General features: G+C 39.1%; 1 protein-coding gene across 6 annotated transcripts in view; it reads right to left on the reverse strand.

Annotated features, from left to right (window-relative positions):
- Positions 1-1097: 1097 nt before the first annotated feature.
- The window catches only part of Strn-Mlck (Stretchin-Mlck), a 100517-nt gene continuing 81108 nt past the window's right edge, over positions 1098-20506 (reverse strand). For 2 of the 6 annotated variants that reach the window (XM_070107724.1, XM_036362542.2), the window contains 9 exons: positions 20171-20504; positions 8664-9032; positions 5923-6197; positions 5574-5797; positions 4520-4802; positions 4114-4455; positions 3778-4054; positions 2319-3342; positions 1098-2218 (listed from right to left, as the gene is read on the reverse strand). In XM_070107724.1, coding sequence (XP_069963825.1) covers positions 2001-2218; positions 2319-3342; positions 3778-4054; positions 4114-4455; positions 4520-4802; positions 5574-5797; positions 5923-6197; positions 8664-9032; positions 20171-20504 — 3346 coding nt within the window. In that variant the 3' untranslated portion in view covers positions 1098-2000. Of the gene's footprint in view, positions 2219-2294; positions 3343-3777; positions 4055-4113; positions 4456-4519; positions 4803-5573; positions 5798-5922; positions 6198-8663; positions 9033-11675; positions 11808-20170; positions 20505-20506 lie in introns of those variants that run through there. The other 4 variants (XM_014231785.3, XM_014231786.3, XM_014231782.3 and 1 more) reach the window with 4 other exon arrangements.

Consider the following 20506-nt stretch of genomic DNA (forward strand, 5'->3'; position numbering starts at 1 on the left):
ATAAAAGACTTCCTAGCATAATTTTTACGGCAACTTTCATATATTGTCACAGATTTCCGATTTTTAAGATATTCCGAAAATTCATCGGCTCTTTCGATACTTGCATTAAATAATGTCTTCATTCCCCGTTCAACAGTAGTAACTTTACTTTCACCTAATAGTTTAGCACAAATAAAACAATATTCAGACATATGTATTTATTATATAACTCAAAACAGCACGATATACATAGGTTAGAATAAACACGTGTTTTCACTAGATCGTAGTTTTCAAGACTGACGGTTTTTCATTTGTTATAGCAGGTATAAGATAGCCCGCATACGGTTGAAGTGGAGACAGATCTTCTCTGAGGGTCACAATGGCGTATAACTTAAAGGACTGGGTTTCTTTCTATTTCTTTCTAATAATCGATAACTCAACTTTGGTAACTTAAAAACCTCGCTAACTTCAAAATTGTATATGTTTCCTTCCCATCGGAGCCCAAAACCTCAATAACTTACAATACGCAACCTCTATAACTTAAATAAGTAATCTCTGTATTGGCCCTCAGTAACTTAAAGAAATGATTCCACAACCTCTATATCATAAAATTGTTTTTCAATGAATCATTCTGAAAGAGTGTGCAAAACAAAAGATTTCGGTGTTTATTGCTTGCACATCTTCACTAGTTAAATTGTTAACGTAAACATTACACATGTCACCTATTGTTTGCTTCTTCGAAATACTTTAAAGCTTTGCGGTGGTTAGCCTTAGGACAACTTACTTGGTCAGTCTCCCGGATTTCAACTCGTCTCGTAATCCTGATTATTTATATATACATATATAACCCTAAATCTATCTCGATTAGTTTAAGGTGATACAAACAACTGTTAGGTGATCAAAACTTCTACTACTTCAGCTACTCGTATATCGTAACTCGTTAACAACATCGATATTTAATAATTAATTACTTAATTATTCAAAAATTGGACCATTGGGTTGGTTGCATTAACCTTTGATTGCGGCGTATATGTATAAAAAATCGACACCTTGAGCTTCGATGTTTAATTTAATCAACGCAGCGCCTTGATCCAATCAAAATGTAAGAACATTACGTATATAATTTATTATTTTTATAAGTATGTATTTACTTGTATGTGGTGAGTATAGATATATAGTTATGTAATTTTAAACAATTAATCTCTATTCATTAACAATGTAATGGTAAATAATGCATAATTACAATATATTTAGAACAATTATCCTTAGTGGGTATTCACAAATATATATATGTTTGTATAAATATTTTTATTTCACCTATAACAGGGGCAAATACAAGCACAAGGTATTCGAAATGTAAGTACTGTCAGAGGTTATGTATTCACTCCGATTACTTGGACGTATGTGTGTATATGTGTGAGTAGGCCGGCGATTCATTCGACCAATATATTCGTTTAGTAGATATTATATAATCGTTGTTTTTAAATTACTTAATTCTCACTAATGATTATGTAAGTAATTTTGTAAATGTACGTAACGCGCGTAAGAGTCATATGTAATGCATCAATATTTGTAGGCTTATTCGAGTGTGGGTAGGTTTAGTTAAAATGTGAATGCTGCGCATAGTGCAAAAGCAATGATAACAAAAAATTATTAACATGTAATAAAACTTGACTTGTATGAGATTTTTGGGAAGTAAAATACTCAACAATAACAACAAGCATACAAATATACCTATGTATGTATATATGTAGGTATGTCTATATTTGTTAACAAATTCATCAATGTAAGGCGTCTAGAGGATAACGTGACGGCAACAACAACACAAATCCGGTAAAACGACGTCACGTATTACCCTTATTGTTATGACATGTGACGCGTATAATCCATAACTGTAATCTGTGTATAAAAGTGGTTTATGTTTGTCTTCCCGCACGTGCGCCTCAACCGGTTTGCGATGATTTATTCGGCATTTACCGTCGCGCCTTTATTTAACCCGTTACTGTCACTGTTGCTGCTGCCTAACGCCTTGCCTCCATGCGTCGCGCGCTGGTAGCGACGGTTTGTTGTTGAGACAAGCGCTCGGTTGCCTCGCGTACGCGCCCGCTTAGCCGTGGCGCCGCGCCTGAGCGTCCAAGCAGCGGTGAGTTGGGCATGGAGGAGCATTGTTTTTGCTGATATTTTTGTTGCTGTTGTAATGTTGAATTCGATGTTTTCGTTGTGGCACTTGTTGCGCTTTCTGTGCGGGAAATGTAAACAAAAAATTTTATTAAAAAAGTTATTGGTAAAATTAAAACACTTAAAAAAGTTTATACTCTAAAAGCATTTTGAAAAGGTACTTTGGTTAGCGCAGGCGAAGCGTTTATCGGCGAAAACATCTTTGTTGTGGTCTCTCTTGTGCAGTGGTGAAGATTGACTGGGTACCAATTTATCGTTAACACATTTCCCTTCATCGGCGCTTGAGGCAAAATTGAACTTGTGCTTTAACTGTGAAACTTTTCCCGCCGCTTCGAAAATCGGCTTAGGTTGTTGTTTGACCTTCTCCCGCAACGCATTGTTCTCCAGCGATTTCTTACGCATCTTAATGGTGTTCGTGAAATCCGAGCGCATTATGGGTTCGCGAAGTGGTGATGACGCCAACACTGTTGTTGACTCTGATGGCGCTACTTGCGTCGGCGATGTGAGTGGGATTGAGAGCGATACGGCTACGTTTGCTTGGCCAGCAATCCCATCCTGCGGCTGCCCTCGTATGGACTCAATATACTCTCCGTTATCTTTGCTAACTGTCATTCCCTCGGATTCCTGTAAACTTACTTGCCGTATGTGCTGCTCTAAAGCGCTTACAGACTTATTGCATTCCTCGACAAAAGTCGAGTTTTCATGTTGCGCAATTTCCTCCAATTTCGTCTTGAGCACATCGTGCGGTACGCCCAGTGACAGCGCCGCCTCTGCATTTCTCGCATGTAAATCATCCACAGCGCTGTGCTGCACTATGACATGCACGGCAGACGCGCCAGCGCAATGGCATGGCATATTTCCACCCACACTGCAATTGGAGCACTCGCTGTAACCGGAATCGCTGCGCTCACTGCATTGCGATTTGTCGCGCACTTTCAGCGTCTTTTGTATGCGTCGCTGTTGTTCCAGCGTTGTCTGATTCGGCAGCTCAATGCTGAAGTCGTCATCTTCTTCGTGCAGCGAACCCATTTGCACGGTTGTACTCGGACTGAACATATGATGAATTCCGGATATTGATGGTCGTGGACTATTGGGCAAACTGCCGGCGCTGGAAACGGCAGAGTTGCGTCTGGAAGCGGAAAGCGTGGCCATGCGGCCCAAGGCGCGTATAGCATTGCCAGTTTTCTTTTGTTCAATAATAAAGCAAACAAAGCGTTCGGTCGTTTTGATGATAGCGATTTTATCAAAAAGCAGGCAACAAAAATGGTTTTGAAACAGAAAAAAGATAAAGCAAAAAAAACAACAAAGCAAAAACATTATTAAAGCAAAGCTAACTCTTCATTGAGGAGTAAAGGTATTATTTTTAGTCTACTGGCGCGTATGGGACTTAATTAGGAAAGGTAAAGGGAAATGTTAATAAAAAGATGTTTGAGAAAACTATTGAGTTCTCAAGCAAAAAACATGTTTTTGAATAAACAAAAAAAAAACAATACAAATTTAATAAATACAAAATATTAAAAGGAATGCTTTAAGATAAATTATTAAAGCCAACTATTTACTTATTACAATGTAAACTCTCTTCTATAATGTGTTTTTTTGTATCTCAAACACATTCCTTACCTGCCACTTGCGTCGTATAATGAACTTCTTTAGTTTATCTGTACAAATTTTATTACTGAGGTTCTCATCATGTTCCTGCGTCAGCCACTTTGACTCCAAACATTGTTTGGCTGTCAAGCGATTTTCTTTGCGATATACCAACAAATTCGATATGAAGTCCTTTGCCTCCTGTGAAACGCAATCGAATGCTTCGTCATCGAAGTCATAGTCAGCGCGTGTAATATTCGAGAAAGTATCGACATCAGTATCACCCATGAATGGCGATAAGCCAGATAAGCTACAAAAAAAGTATGCATAAGAGTCAGTTATATATTTAACAATCAATAATTGACTCACAGCACGTAGCAGATGACGCCCACACTCCACATATCCGACTGAAAGCCGATTGGCTCGTAACTAATTATTTCAGGTGGTATGAATTCGGGTGTTCCAAAGAGCACGCGCACCGGTGTGTTCTTGTTTAAACGTTGCGCCAACCCGAAGTCGATGATCTTGATTTGATGGCTGCTGCGTGTATGGCACATAATGTTCTCCGGCTTAAGGTCCAAGTGCACGATTGATTGCGTGTGCATGTAGGCGACACCTTCGCACACTTGTCGCAGAAAAAGTATGCAATCGCGTTCGGTCAGAGTAAAATCGTCCGCCACGACACGTTCGAAGAGCTCCCCGCCAGTGATACTTCAAAGAAACAAATAAAGAAGCGTTGGTTTAAAAAAAACTGTTTGGCAATTAATTGACTTACTACTCCATCACCATTACAATTTCGCGGGCGCTCTCAAATGAAGCGGCGAGCTGCAGCAATTTCGGGTGTTGTAATGATTTCATAATGGAAATCTCTTCCATTACTTTTTGTCGGTCTTGCGCTTTAATGCACTTAATCACCTTAGCTGCAAGAATTTGTTTTGAATCTTCACGCTCCTGCACCCGATAAACGACTCCGAAGCGACCCTTGCCCAATTCCTCAAGTATTTCAAAGCGACTTTTGAAATCGCCACCTGACTTAACACTAATCGGTCGGTGGAAATCTAAAAATAAAAAACAACACGAATGTAGGTGACCTAATATTGTAGAAAATATTATATATCAATAGTTTCATAGAACTATTTTGGTATAGTCAAAAATCAACAAGTTTACAGTTAGAATGCGGCAATTTCGACAGTAAACATTGTTTTTAGCTGTTGTTGGTTCCATATTTATACATATATATATATGCAAAAGTATTTAGTCAAAGTGATTACGCTCAATTTCAGTAGCAAGTGGTATAAGACATTGGCATCGACCAGTTAGTTTCACTGGAAATTCTTAATTTTAATCCAGTTAACCGTTATAGAGTAAGTTTCTTAACTGCAAGTACTAAATGTAATTCTTTCATGAAGAGACTACTCCCAAAATCTAAAAAATTTTCAGAAGTTTAATCAACATGGTTCATTACGTCATACCTCCAACTTCTCATCGGTAGTGGTTTTTAATTCCTTTTTTTTTTTAAATGAGAGGATTTGACATTGATTTAACACCTAGTCGCAAACTGATTTCTAGGGAGATATCATGCATGTCATGATTTAAGGAATGCTCCCTTTTGTCTCTAAAGGAATTATGGAAATGTATTCCGGAGAATCGGATAAACATTTCAAGAATAGTGTCAAGGTAATCAAGAAACATAAACATATAAAATTAATTTTTTTTTTTCCGATTTGAGTAAGAAGTATTAGACTTATTTCTCAATTGCTTATTTTTCAACATTGGAAATAGAAAACTGCTTTTATTCCACCATGTGTAATGACGCAAGCTTCACTTACCTTCTGTTAAGATTTCTTGGGCTTGTAACTCAACCGGATCGCTGGGCAAACTGGGTATGCTACAGCCATGTACATTTTTGGCGCGCACACGAAATCGATATGTGGCGCTCGGTGACAAATTCTTAATAGTATACGCTAATGAGTCTACAACGGTAGCGATTTCGTGCCAACCGCTTTCGCCTGTCTCATCATTCGGATCGGCAGGCACCTGCTGCATTTCAATGCTGAAATTTTGAAGAACGAAAAAGATTAACAACATTAACAAATACAAACATCTATATATGTGTGTATGTGTGTATTCGTGTATAAAGTGATCAGTGTTGTATTGTAGTTTGCGGTTTGTACGCACATAAAGCCGGTAATCATGCAGCCGCCATCGTAGGGTGGGCCACACCAAGCGACCGCAATACGATCGGGACCTTGTGAAATGCTCGGCTTGCCGCTGGGCGCATCTGGCGGACCCTCCACCGCCACCGAAGCCGCCGCTGCATCGCTACCCAACCCGTTCATGATCTCCACCGTGTACTTGCCACTATCATCTGCCGCAATGTCAGTTATGAGCAGCGTCGAACGCTTAGCGCTGCTGCGTATGGAAATGTTGCGCTGCTCGACTATCGGACGGCACTACAAAGAAAATATTCCAGAGACAACAAAATATGTTCAATCATTAATTAGGATTAGTATTCAGTGCTGAAATGTAACAATAAATATATTATATAAGACTGTATGTGGGGCTTCATATGAAGCGGTGTAAGGTGTTAGACTGACATGGAATTTTTGTATGTACGTAGATGAATTGCAGTGCATCCAACATATCTTGGCATCGGTATTTGACAGCATTGGAATGGAATCCAAGGGCACAGCCAGCACAGCTGATCAGCAAGCGATCGATCAATCGATCTGTCATACATCGGCACTCAGGGCACAGTTAACAAGACAACAAATCAGTCAGACAATTAGCTCGTTAGCCAGTCAATCACTTACGCGGTGAGCATCAGTTAGCCACTCACCCAGTTTGTTGTTCGCCATGTTTCACTGAAATAAGCCCTTCGAAATGTGAGCAAGCCTTAGTTTCGCGCACAGCCACAAAAAAAAAACATTGTTCTTGCGGTTTTCGAAGTAATTACGTATGTTGGTATATTCATGTCTGAGTGTGAAAATATGTATGCTTTCATGTATTTATATAAATATATATATGAAGACATGTGTTGATATGACGATGTGAAGGCTAAGGCAACCACGACGGAGCAGGTACATAGCCTCACCGCAAGCCGATCGTGACAATTTTCTTCTTTTATACTAAAAATTTTTAATTTTTGAGCATTTGTCTTGGCATTTTGCTTTTGTTTATTATTGCATTATTTATTTTCAACAATTTGCTTGCGTCAGTATTTAAAAAAGCTGAGACTGATGAACCCCACAAAACCGCAAATCAATGGCGAGTACTTTGCTGTAGAACTTTCCTATCAAAACAAATTTAATGCGTATGTAGGTAGGCATGCAAATATGTGCATTTTTACCGCAATAATTTAGTCTTTAAATGGAAGTGGAAGACAACATGCTTCGAGTAATAGCTTAACAAAAATTCTTAGAGAGGCCTTTGGAGAAAATCAATAAACCGAAATAAAAATAGTAGAAGCTTCTATTTACTCACTACTAATAACACATGACCAGACATGCTGAAAATTGTGTAATTTCAAAGAGAGGGATCCATTATAATTGAATACATACATTTTGCAGTTACACCTAACATTCGTAAGACACTTGTATAAATTTCACAGCCATCGAGAAATTAGTACGTGATATATAGTATTTTGAGTGCCGCAAGTTTTGGTGTTTCGAAAAAATTTGATAACAAATAATTTTTTTATGAAAAATTTCAGAAAGTGATTTTGGATGACAGTAAAAAGCATTAAATGAACTTGTTGAATATCACAAATAACTATAAAAACGATATCGAAAAGTTGGATGATTTAGGGGTAAGTTAGTAACACTCGGAAGAAAGCCTCTATAAAATATATATAAAAATTATCAGCATGAAAAGCTTAGTCAATTTAGCCAAGTCCGTCTATGTGTATATATTCGCGAACTAGCCCAATGTTTTTGAGTTATCGATCTGAAATTTTGTACACATCATTTTTTCTCCAAGAGGCTTCTCGTTTATCGGACCACTACAGCATATAGCGGCCATACAAAGTGATCGATCAAAATCCAGTTCTTATATGGAATATTTTGTATTTGTGAGGGGTATTATAGTTTCGGTGCAACAGAAGTTAACGTTTTTTCTTGTTTCAATTGTAAGATGTGACATTATTTTGCGGTGAATAACGGTTGAATAAAATGTCATGAAACTCTGACTGATTTCTAGCGCTATCTCTCCGAAGACCAAATATTTTTCAGTCCATTTAGTAAATAAATATTTATATTAAAATACATAAATACAGAAAACAACGAAAAATTTCTAACACTGTTTATATAAAAGATGGGCGTACTAATATAACATGACACATATTCCAATCTCGAACCGCTGTAGACGGATTATTACCATTAATACATTAATTTGAATCATTAAAGTAAACCTCTCATTTGCACTGAATTTACAGAAAATATATTTTAATTGGTAATTCCACGGATATTTTATAAAACTCTGGTAATTTCAATAATTATATAGTTTAATGATGAGGTCATAAAATGACTGCCATTCGATAACTTTCATTTATATAAACATGCTCTCATTCCCAAATTTCAAAGGTTTACAAAATATTAGAGAAATTCTGAAGAACTAAACCGCAATAAAATACAATTTCTCACAAAACCTTATGCGGTAAATTACTAAAGTCGGCTTTATTATTGTCGCCTACAATGACGCATTTTGTAATTTACGTTCTGGTTTAAAGTCAAGTAACCTTTAAAGGTGCGCCAACGTCAGTTGTCTGCCCAACCACCAACCGGGCACCGCTAGATACTTTTATGGCAAAACCAGCGCCGTAAAATAATTATATAAAGAAAAATTAAGCGCCTGCAGTGGGTTGTTATTATGAATGTTAATAGAACAAAATATAAACGGTTTAAAATGCGTGTGACACTTACCCCTTTGTACCAGCAGACTTGAGCACGCGGCACAGCCTCGTAGCAGACGCGCAACTTAACGCTACCACCAATGAGAGCGGTGCAATCCTGTGGACCCTCTAAGATGCAAACAGGTACTTCCAGCTGCTCGGAACCATTCAGCCCTTCAATAGCCTTATCAGTGGCACTTGTGGGTTCTTTAAAATCGGCTTGTAGGGACGTGTGTCCTGGCAGCACAACCAAACTGGTGTAGGCGCGCAGTGTCGAACTGGACTTGCCGCAATGTGTCACACTCAATTGCACTTCGCCGCAGTGATGAGGTTGGACGTTCTGTATGTGTAGTATGCGGACACCGTCCGCTTCATTGGTGACACGCGTCGCAACAAACTGCTGCACACCGAGCGGAAGAACAGCAACCGAAAAAGAGAAACCAGTGCGCGCAAAGTGCGACGATTAGAAAAACAATTCACAATACGCTTAATACTAACTGTTTCATTATCTATGCGGAATAATGCACAATGAGGGAGTTATATTTGGAATTATACGAATATATAAGTCGAGTACACGCGCGCCATGCGATGTAGGAGGTGAAATGAACAAATGCTTTGTATGCCTTACCCCCACTTAGGCACTCTCGCTTGACACTTGTACTAGAGCGATATGCACATAGATATATTGTATACACTTATACAAGTATATATGCCTAAGCAAAATACACTTAGATATACTGGTCGCAATATTTATTTGCCGAACCGTTTATTATTTTTCCAGATAACACTATAAAATAAAAGAAATACAGTGAGAAGTAAATCGAAACAACGCAACAACGACAACGCGAGTATTTTGGAAAATTATGCGGCGCTCGACACAACACGACGACAACTAGTATCGAACTGACAATGCGAGGCGTCACAGCTGTGCTAATTAATTGCGGCCGCTCAGCTTTTTTTCGTCTATAGCTGCGTTGTTGGCCCACTTGGCGCCGATCTCAGTTTGGCAATAATCCCAGCTGAGAGCAGTGAAAACATATTGCAACAACTACAATATTTCAGAAGGCAAGTCAATTGGGACGCTAAGAGCCCAAGTGAACTGTTAAAGTCATCAGAGAATATTGATTATGCTCAGAACGCCACACGGTACGGATGAGCCCCGAGTAAATCGAGTATGATCACTGAATTACGCTCTAACGGCATGTTCTCACCTTCTTCGACAACGAATTCAATAACGACATTGTAAATGCGCTTCCTTATCAACATTGTTGCTGTTGCTTATGCATAAAGAATAACAGTTATATCAGACGAAGAAAAGCACGGTTCTCCGAAATTAAAGGTAATCCTGAAATGCTTAAGATAACACGCAACAACCATATTTTGTCAGTTTTTTAATCCTGCCCTAATCTCTAATATTAATGTGTATTGTGGAGAAGAATTATTAGATCGTGTTATAGTCAAAGAGTATATACATAAATCGTTTAGCAAAGCACAAAAAAGTGCGAGAAAAAATAAATCACAAATGAAAAACAAACTTCTTATAGTTAGACCTACTCGGGTCGGGTTAGCGGTACGCTTACACCTCAACACATATGTACATAATATTCAATGATATTACCTCCATTTATTTGAAAAAAGTTACCTCATCATCATATTCAAATGCGTATGTGATTTTATAACAATTTTATTCTGCATAATATACTTAATCCTGCCATAAGTTCTTTTTGTTTAATATTGCAAATATTAAATGAATGGTTCACAAAATTTTATTCAAAATAATCACCTGTTGGTTCACACAAGCCCTCAAACGATTTAACGAAACAATAAAGTTATTGAAGGAAACTTTTGGAGAGCTTATTGCTGACCTGACCTCAATTATGCCTCTCGGCGGAAATTTATTCGAGCGAGCCAAAACATAAAGTCAAACCATTATTTTTTTAATAGAGCTAAATTCTTGGGGATAACATTAAATGATATGCGTTTTATTTTCTCTTAAAAACCACATGTAATTGTTGAATTGAGGCGTTTCAAAACATTATTGAAATAATTAATCAGTGTGCAATCGATAAACTGAATAAATAATAAGGAACAGATTGGACTTCGCCAAAAAACCAAATCCAGCTCTAGCGGGCCATTTCTATTCAACATATATTGCTGATTTTTCAACAAAGCTGGACTTTGAGGGTAACGTGATAAAATTTCGTATTGGGAGACCGCCGAAGTAGATCAGACAATAGACATCTCTCTCGCGTGGTTCACACTAGAGACGAGGAAGAGTTGGCTTCACCCAGTAAGCCTGCTCTAAAGTAGGCGAACACTCTCCAAAAGGGTGATATCCACATTAATGTATTGTTTACAAGGTGGGATCTACATTAACTAACTGGAGACTGCCCAAGTACTTTTTAACTTTGAAGACTTTTTTAGACGAACTACAAAGTTGAAACATCACATTTGCTGCCAATTATATATGAATAATATAATATACTTGTATAAATATTATAAAGGCATTAAATATTTTGCCAGATGACAATATCGTATGCTGCAGCTAAACTAAATATGCTAATTCTAATAAATAGTAAGCATAAAAATTTCTCACATCGAGCCGAGAAATGGAAAAATCATAAAAAATGCCGTTATCGACTATACGAGTATTCGTATATATACAAGCCCGTTATGTATGAATCAATTTATCTAAGCTGATATCCATAAAGTTTATATTTAGAGACAATTAACACAAGACAAGCTCCCTAAACATATACCATATGTACTTATGAATATGTAGGTATGTTTAGCTGTAAGCAACAACAACAAGAAAGCGAAAAAACAACAAACACAGTAGATATAAATTGAAATCAGTTCCACGACCGAATACACAAATTTGGTGGCAAACATTTTATCAACTGCATGACGCCGCCATACAACAATCGAATTGTTATCATTATTCATTGGAAATTTTTGAAACTAAATGAATGAATGAAATATGAAAAAACCGCGCGACGTTTGTAATTTTTTTTTAAAAAAAATTTCTCTGCTTTGCGCATACCTTTTTGAGTAGCATGGCGTGTTTGTTTTTCGATCACTTTCAATTACGCACAAACGTTTGTTAACACATATTTTCTATAGGGCGTTGGATCCGCACCGCTTCGAAGTTCTCCGTCAACTGACTGATGGGCTGCTTAATTTGTTGAATCAACGCTTTGCTGCCGCGGAGTGCCCAAAGTCATGTACATACATTACTAATAAGTGTGCAGTATATTACGGATCGCGATTATCGGCATTGTGTGTTCAACGAAGTCGTGGCGACCCAAACAGCCGAGCTCCAAGCGCGCTCATCAAGTGTCGATACTCAGCCACCGGCGTTAATCATCCAGCACCTAAGCACATAAGTGGGCATATCGCATATTTTTTAGCTTTCTGTGGCAGTAGGTGTGTTACGGCATGGTGTCAACATTGCGATTTTGTGACGTGTTGAGGAGGAAAGTAAGAAGAAACCAAAATAGTTGATGCGTGCGTAAGCTAACGAAAATAACGAATGCAGCTTCAAGTGCAGGCTTTTGTTTGATTTTCGAAACTGTTACTCCACTCTTACTGTCTTTACTACGATCTTTCCTTTTCTGCTGCTGCTGTGGGTACGAGCACTTTTCTGCCGACGCTTACACAATAACTATCCATTACTTTACTGCTTGCATTTCACAATATTTATTGTGGTTTTATATACCAGTTAGCATATTTATAGCCCTACTTAATCCTCTCTTTTTATACTCTTGCAAGATATTGCTACAGAGTATAATAGTTTTGTTCACCTAACGGTGGTTTGTATCACTAAAACTAGTCGAGTTAGATGTAGAGTTATGCATATACAAATGTTCAGGATGAAGGGACGAGTTGAAGTCCAGGTGACTGTCTGTCCGTCCGTTCGTCCGTGCAATCTGGCACTTGAGTAAAAATTGAGATATCTTTATGAAACTGGGTACACATGTTTCTTGGTACCGTTAGACGCTTGGTATTGCAGATGGGCGTAATCGGACCACTGCCACGCCCACAAAACGACATTAATCAAAACCAAATAAATTGCCATAATTAAGCTCCACAATAAGATATAAGTTATTTGGTATTGAGGATCACATTAGGGAGAGGCATATATCCTAAACCGCTAAAGCTACAATAACAAAATTCACTGAGTCAATTTACTTTTTAGCACCTCTATCGACAGAAATCGGGTGACAACCCCGCCCACTCCCCATATAACGGTACTGTTAAAAACTACTAAAAGTGCGATAAATCAAGCACTAAACACGCCAGAGACATTAAATTTAAAGGAACCGCGTTCAAAAATAGACAGTGGGCGTGGCACCGCCCACTTTTTGGTGAAACCCCATATCTTGGGATCTGCTTAACCGATTTCAACCAAATTGGGTTTCATATTTGTATGTTATAGTGCGAAAATGGGGGAAATCGGATTACAACCTATTTCCTATAACACACTATTTGAAATTCCATCTGATTCTTTCACTTTCCAGTATGCAAATCAAGCAATAATGATTGTATCGGGGTAAAGCTTTGCGTGAATAATGCGTTTAAAGTATGCCATCTTGTGATCAAAAATTGTCTAAATCAAACCCAAACTGGACTAAAGTGCCTCCGGGTTACACCCGAACTTAGAACTTCCTTACTTGTTAAAATTACCAAATTTAACTAAAATCAAAATTTAGCTGGACCCACAATTGTTGATTTGACGAAGCTCAGCATATCTGCTGTGACCACTGTATCGGATATGGCTATAAGACCACAGTTTTGATAACCAATGCTTGGTGTCCGATTTGGTTCAATTCCCATCTTCTTTTTATGTTTTGCTTCGTATTTACAAAATGTTGAATATTGCCACACTGTACTACAGTGAACACAATAACAGCATAGCTGAGTGGGTAATGAACCAGACTTGACAACTAAAAAAAAACAAATCAACAGCTGACAGTTTAAGCTTAGTAAGGATGGAGGGAAAATAATGAAATTTTGGCGGTCGCCTACAAAATTCAATTAACATAAAAACTGAAGCCTAATGACCATGCACAGCGAAGAAATTTTGGAGAATGGATTATTGAGAATCAACAAATGGATGCAGATTCGAGCAAATCATGTATGGAAAGCCGTGGAGGCCATTTGTCCTATGTGTTATCCCATAAATAACCCTGTCCTATGTACTTTATGATTCAATAAAAAAAATTACGAACGAAAGACTAAAAACTGTGTTTACTCTTTAATTCCAATCTTGCGTTAATTTTGGGACTCCCTTTATGACTGAAGACATTTACATTGTCATTGAGTAATTCGCATTCACGAACTCCTAGCATACCGCAGAGTTCGAATTGTCACTTATGTCATAAAATGCTTCATACATAGCGGCAAGGCGGACAAGCAACATAAGGAAGATGTAACATGACCTTGAGCTATATATGCCAGCAAAGAACGAAAGCTTCAGAAACTTATTTGATATGCGTCACTTATTATACTTTCGCAACATGCTGCTACAGAATATAATTGTTTTGTTCACCTAACGATGGTTTGTATCACCAAAAACTAATCGAGATAAATATAGAGCTACTTATATACATATAAATGATCAAGATGACGAGACGACTTCAAATCCTGTAACTTCATCAGCACATCCTCAAACTTTGTGAAAATGAACGAAATCGGACAAAAACGACGCCTACTTCCCATATAAGACAATTATAAAATCCATCTGATTCTTTCACTTTCCAGTACACAAATCAAGCTACAATGAATATACCGGGATTAAACTTTGCACATATAGTGCCTTCAAGATTTGCCTTCTAATGACTAAAAATTGTCAAAATCGAACCTTATCTGTTCAAGCTCCAGATTCACAAATTCGGTGAACCCCACTGCGTATGGCAAACTTTTTCTTCCAGTTAACTTTATACCGGATATATCGGTTAGTATGTGGTTATATTTGTATTAATAAAATTCAAGGATAATTTCTTTCCAATAACAGTGTATCTCTGTGCAAAAAAAAGGTAAAATCAGTTTAAGTTTATATTCTAATAATGTTAAAGTTACGGTATTTTAAATTCCGTTGAACTCCTATAAATGTCGGAGGACATGTGTGTAAGATCCCTTCTCTGATTGTAACTCGGTGCTGATTGTACTCATCTCTGGTTTGGTGTCAAGCAAACCGTTCACAACCGTACAAATCCCAATAAAGCATTGAGAACTCTACCCGCTGGTAAATTAATTATTTAACATTTTGGTGCCACCTGTGAGGATAAATATTTAAATTTCGTTTTGTAATTGCGGTTTTGAGATTTCATGGCGGAGCTCAATTGGCGTACATCAGCAGTGAAAGCAATAAAGCGCTTTCACTTTCAACAGGAGCTCAAGTCGCTTGAATCACATTTTGAGCGCTTCATGGAGAACCATAATCGTCTGGTTGGAGGAGCTACGCCCTCCGATATTGGGTCACATGATGAACTTTTGTAATCAGTAGAGGAGCTGTATACTGCGACATGCAGCAGACTGGATCGTCTCATCGAATCGTCAAGGGTTGAATCTAATGTCGCTGACGGAGCGAACAATTGTCCCACAAAATCTCTGGATGGCCATTGGTGGATCTCAAATTGGACCCGTTAGTTATCCCGTTATTTGATGGAGACATGTTTAAATGGTTAGCGTTCAAAGACGCCTTTGAAATACTGGTACATAATTCGGCATACCCAGATGCGTTCAAATTGGGAAAACTTCGTCAGGCAGTCAATGTGGCTTCTGTTCTTTTAATTAGTGGAATATACTCGGGGCGCTATCAAGAGGTGTGGAAGACTCTAAAGGACCGCTATGACAATAAGAAGCAGCTAGCGGAAATACACGTATCCCGTTTTCTTAACCTTAAAACAGCTACCCAGGAGTCATCACAATCGTTATTGGCTATTGTGGACACAGTTCATGAGTCGCTGCGTGCATTGCGTGTTATGGATATCCCCATAAATCAGTGGGATGCGTTAGCTGTACCAATAGTGGTGGCAAAACTTCCAGCGATAACTAAGCGAGATTGGTGTATGAGGTGCTCCAGTACAGAAATACCACAGTTAGAAGACCTTTTGAAATTTCTGGAGAGACATGCTCATAGCCTTGCTCCTGAACCATCGGTCTCATTAATGGGTTAGCGCATCGAATCGCCATATGTCCTACATTATTGGCTCTTAGTATCGAGCAACGGTTTGTAGACCTAAGGAGACTGAGGATGTGTTCCAACTGCTTACGTACAGGTCATTCTTATCGACAGTGTTCATCTGGTAGTTGTCGAAATTGTGGTCGTAAGCACAATAAAATCCTATGCCGCAACAAGTTCAATAACACGTCAACGCTTGCATCAACAACGACGCCGACCGTATGCAATGAGGTACCTGCGGAGGTGCCAATAACCACAACAGAATAACTAGGCGCACCTGCAAGGCTCCTCGCTGCAACCCAAAGCCGATAACCCTTTTAGCAACCGCGCGTGCGTATGCCTTTGGAGAAGCATCAGTGCTTTGTGACGGATCGTCTAGCAAACTGTTTGCAGCTGTATCGGAGAAAATGTGATGTGAGGGTATAAGGTGTAGGTGCTACCATCAATACTCGAGTGAAAGGCAGCGTTACGTTCACTCTTAGATCAACAACAACTAACTTTGAAATGAGAATTGATGCCTTGGTTTTATCGTCCATTACTTCTCCGACTCCAACAGTGATGATTGACATGAACCAATGGCCATATTTGAGAGACATAGATTGGGCGGACAACCGGTTTGGTACGCCTAGAACTATCGATGTTGTTATCGGCGCGGGCATGTGGGGGTGAAATCATCGGTGAAGGACCAGACGAACCCAGCGTACCCGCTTTGGATGGGTGGTGTTTGTTTCAGCAATAGTGACCCTTCCTGCAAAGGAATCATTGCTCACACTCATCACTTCGCTAGACAGGGAGGACCACCGGTTGGAGGAAGTGGTGTCCAAGATTTGCAAATGGAGAAAATCGCAATGGTTGACGATCTGCCAGAGAATGAATGCGGTCAGATCTTTGAGACCACTCATAGCCGTACCTCAGACGCCCGTTATATTGTACACTTACCCTTGCGACGAAAGGCAACGGAATTAGGTGACTCTAACGCACTGGAAAAATAGTTTTCATTTATGAGGGAGTATGCAGCACTCGGACATTTGGAACTAGTATACTCGATTGGCTAAACTATCGGTCACAGCTTCGCATCAAATGGTGGATGGGAATGATTCCACGCGTTCAGACATCATTTCACGGGTTTTGCGATGCTAGATCATATGCTTATACCGCAGTTATTTATGCGAAAACGTCGAACACAAACGGTTCGGTGCGTTTCACACTTCTGACGGCACGCACCAAGGTGGCACCACTCAAAACTGCTACCATTCCACGCCTAAAGCTTGCGGCAGCGATCCTTCTTGCTGAGACATTCCAGAACGTGCGAGATTCTTTGCGATTAGTTGATGTTCCCTACTATCTGTGGTCGGACTCAGCGATCGTATTCTATTGGCTGAGGAAGAATCCAGCAACACTTAAACCATTCATATCAAATCGGGTTCGTAGAATACATTCGTTCGGCTCAGAACCCAGCTGATTGTGCCAGTAGAGGCATCACACCCACCGAGCTATTAGTACATCCCCTTTGGTGGCATGATATGATGTTTTGGGACAGTAGTGATGTTCCTCTTAGCAAGGATGAGTCAAATTTCTTACTCGCCGAAAACCGAAATACAACCAAATTTATAGTACTCGTTTCACATCCGTTATATACTCGTCGTCCAAACGGACACACTATTCTGTTAACTGAACGGTTCAGTAGTATCACTCGATTGTTGGGTACATTGGCCATTACCCTGCGCTGGTTAAGAAGGCGTCGACACTTTCGTCAACCGGTGATCGTTGCTCAGGAATTGGAGGACGCATTATACACTATAATCCGTTTAGAACAAGAGGAGCATCTTGCAGATGAAATTCGACAATTGAAGTCGAGTTCAGGTCATCTTCCAGTCGGATAATACCTTTAAATCCATTTACAGACAAAAACCAAATCCTCCTCGCATCCACCAGGCCGAACTAGGGCATGATCAACGATTCCCGATTATTCTACCTAAATCAACGCCGTTGGTCAAGCTTTTACTAACTCAGGCGCATGAGGTTACATTGCATGGAGACACGCAACTTATGCTGCATACTCTTCGTCAACGCTTCTGGATTCTGAGCGCCAGGCAAGCAGTAAAGAGTTTCATCCATAACTGCGCTGTATGCCGCCTTCATAGAGGGGAAGTCCTGAAGCAATAAATGGCTTACTTACCCGGGCAGAGGATCAGAGCAGCAAGGCCATTCATATCATCTGGTGTCGATCACTGTGGGTCATTTACACTACGTATCGGGACAAAACACTCTCGAACACTCATCAAGACGTATCTCGCAATATTCGTATGCATGGTCACCAAGGCCGTACACATTGAGGTGGTTGATGACCTATCGGCATAGGCTCTTTTAGATGCTTTCACTCGTTTCATCAGCCGCCGCGGACCCTGTCGGGATTTATATAGTGATAATGGTACAGCCTTTGTGGGTGCCAACCGACTCTTGAAGGAAGATCTCGCAGCATGGCAGGGTAAAAGTAATCAGCGATCGTTAGCAGATTCGGACACACATTGGCATTTCATCACACCCAGTGCGCCACATCATTTGACACGCTGTGTGGGTGCGCAGGTCATGTGGCATAGTCAGCTGCAGATACTGGCCGTAAGAATAGAGGCCTGTCTCAATTCCCGTCCTATTACACCACTCTATGACGATCCTGAAGAGAAACTTGCATTAACGCCAGGTGATTTCCTGATTGGGTCGCCTCTTCTAGCGGTCCCTGAACCAGATATCAAACATATTCCTAGCAATCGGCTGAAATAGTGTCAATGGATATGTCAAATTCAACAAGGATTTGGGGAGCGATGGAGTGAGGAGTATCTAAACAGTCTGCAGAGACGGAACCAATGGTTTCAACGCACGAGGAATATTAGGGTGAACGATATCGTTCTAGTCAAACAAGAGAACCTGCCTTCCACTCACTGGTGCCTGGATCGAGTTATAACACTAGAGGATACATGAGACGAGCCATCCAGAAAATATATCTATTGATAGAGAAGGAGGTTTTTGAGTCAACCGACTCGACCGGGCAGAATGTTTAGGATTAGTTACATTAGTTTAAGTTTATTTTCTAATAATGTCATGTTCAGATCTGGCAATACAGTGTTATCTAAGTTTTATATTTGTCATCTCTCTTCTATCATTCATTCCCTTTATAATTATCTTTGTTTATGCATATTTAAAGTTGCGGTATTTTAAATTCCGTTGAACTCCTATAAATGTCGGAGGACATGTGTGTACGATCTCTTCTCTGATTGTAACTCGGTGCTGATTGTACTCATCTCTGGTTTGGTGTCAAGCAAACCGTTCACAATCGTACAAGTCCCAATAAAGCATTGAGAACTCTACCCGCTGGTAAATTAATTATTTATCATAGTGGTTAGTATGTAGAGGCATCTTATGAAACTCACAGAGCACTTTTTTCTGGTAATGAATGTCGTAATGTCAAAAAAGGATAAAATCGGGTCAATACTACTCCTAGCTCCCATATACCTGATAAAAGAATTTTAATCTAAAGGTTAGCTTTATATCGTATATATCGATCAATATATAAGGTATCTTAGGAAACTTGTATGTGGAAATATAATACTGCATATGCTATAGTTTAATGCCGAAAATATAATATATGAAATGAATCCCAGCCCTCATATACTAACTGTAATGATTTTCGTTATTCCAACAGAGTTTTTGCCCAATATCTGACAGACATGAATGATCTTCACAAAATTGCATAGAAACACGTTCTTTAGTAAACTTAAGTAATGACAAGGTATAGTGACTTCCATCCTATTTGACCTTTCATCTGTGTTCAACATGTTCAATGTGTGACGTCACAATCAATAATGTTTCTTAGTGCAGAATATAAATGAAATATATTAAAGCCTTGAAGCCCGGAATTTTTAACGCCCGAAACTATTTCCCCGTCTTTGCTTTTGCCAAATTACGATAGTATAAAATGTTTGGTTACACCCGAACTCAGCTAGATATAAAAAGAAATAAATACGAATTTCTATGTTCTGCACACAAGTGTTAGAAACTTTACAAATATTAGTAAAAAAGTAAAATTTCTTTTCCAAATCCGTAGAATCTTTTGGTTCATAATATCACTGATTTCTACACCTTTGGTGAAGTATAATATATGAATAATAAAATATATTTTACTTTTCCTAATACCCTTATTTTACCTACTTAAAAGAAATATGCAAATTTTACCCATATACCATATTAATAACTGTATTAATTAGCGCAGTGACGATACGCGTTAGTCATTACCGAATGTTAAAGTGTTCCAAAATGTAGTTGCTAAAAATAATATTTGCTTTTAAATCACTAACCTTTTTTATTTCCTCAACGGGTAAGTCATTGACGTTTTTTTCAGAAATGTCGGATACGATTTCACGACCCGCGACGAACCATCGAACGCTGGCTTCAGGTGGATGAACACGCGCACAAAATACCACTTCGTCTGCATTGACATTCGTTAAAACCGGCAGCGGCGATTTCAACAGTATTGGCGCAGACTCTGCCCCACCGTCGACGGTCAGCCGACAAGCAGTGCTACAGGTTAGGCCGCTGGCAGTGCGTACCTCACAGGTGTACTCCCCGGAATCTAAATCGAAAACATCGTTTATGCGCAGACAAAGTACGCCATTGCCATGGTCGATTTGACT

Source organism: Bactrocera oleae, chromosome 4, assembly GCF_042242935.1.
Source record: "Bactrocera oleae isolate idBacOlea1 chromosome 4, idBacOlea1, whole genome shotgun sequence".
In the NCBI taxonomy this organism is placed as follows: Eukaryota; Metazoa; Arthropoda; class Insecta; order Diptera; family Tephritidae; genus Bactrocera; species Bactrocera oleae.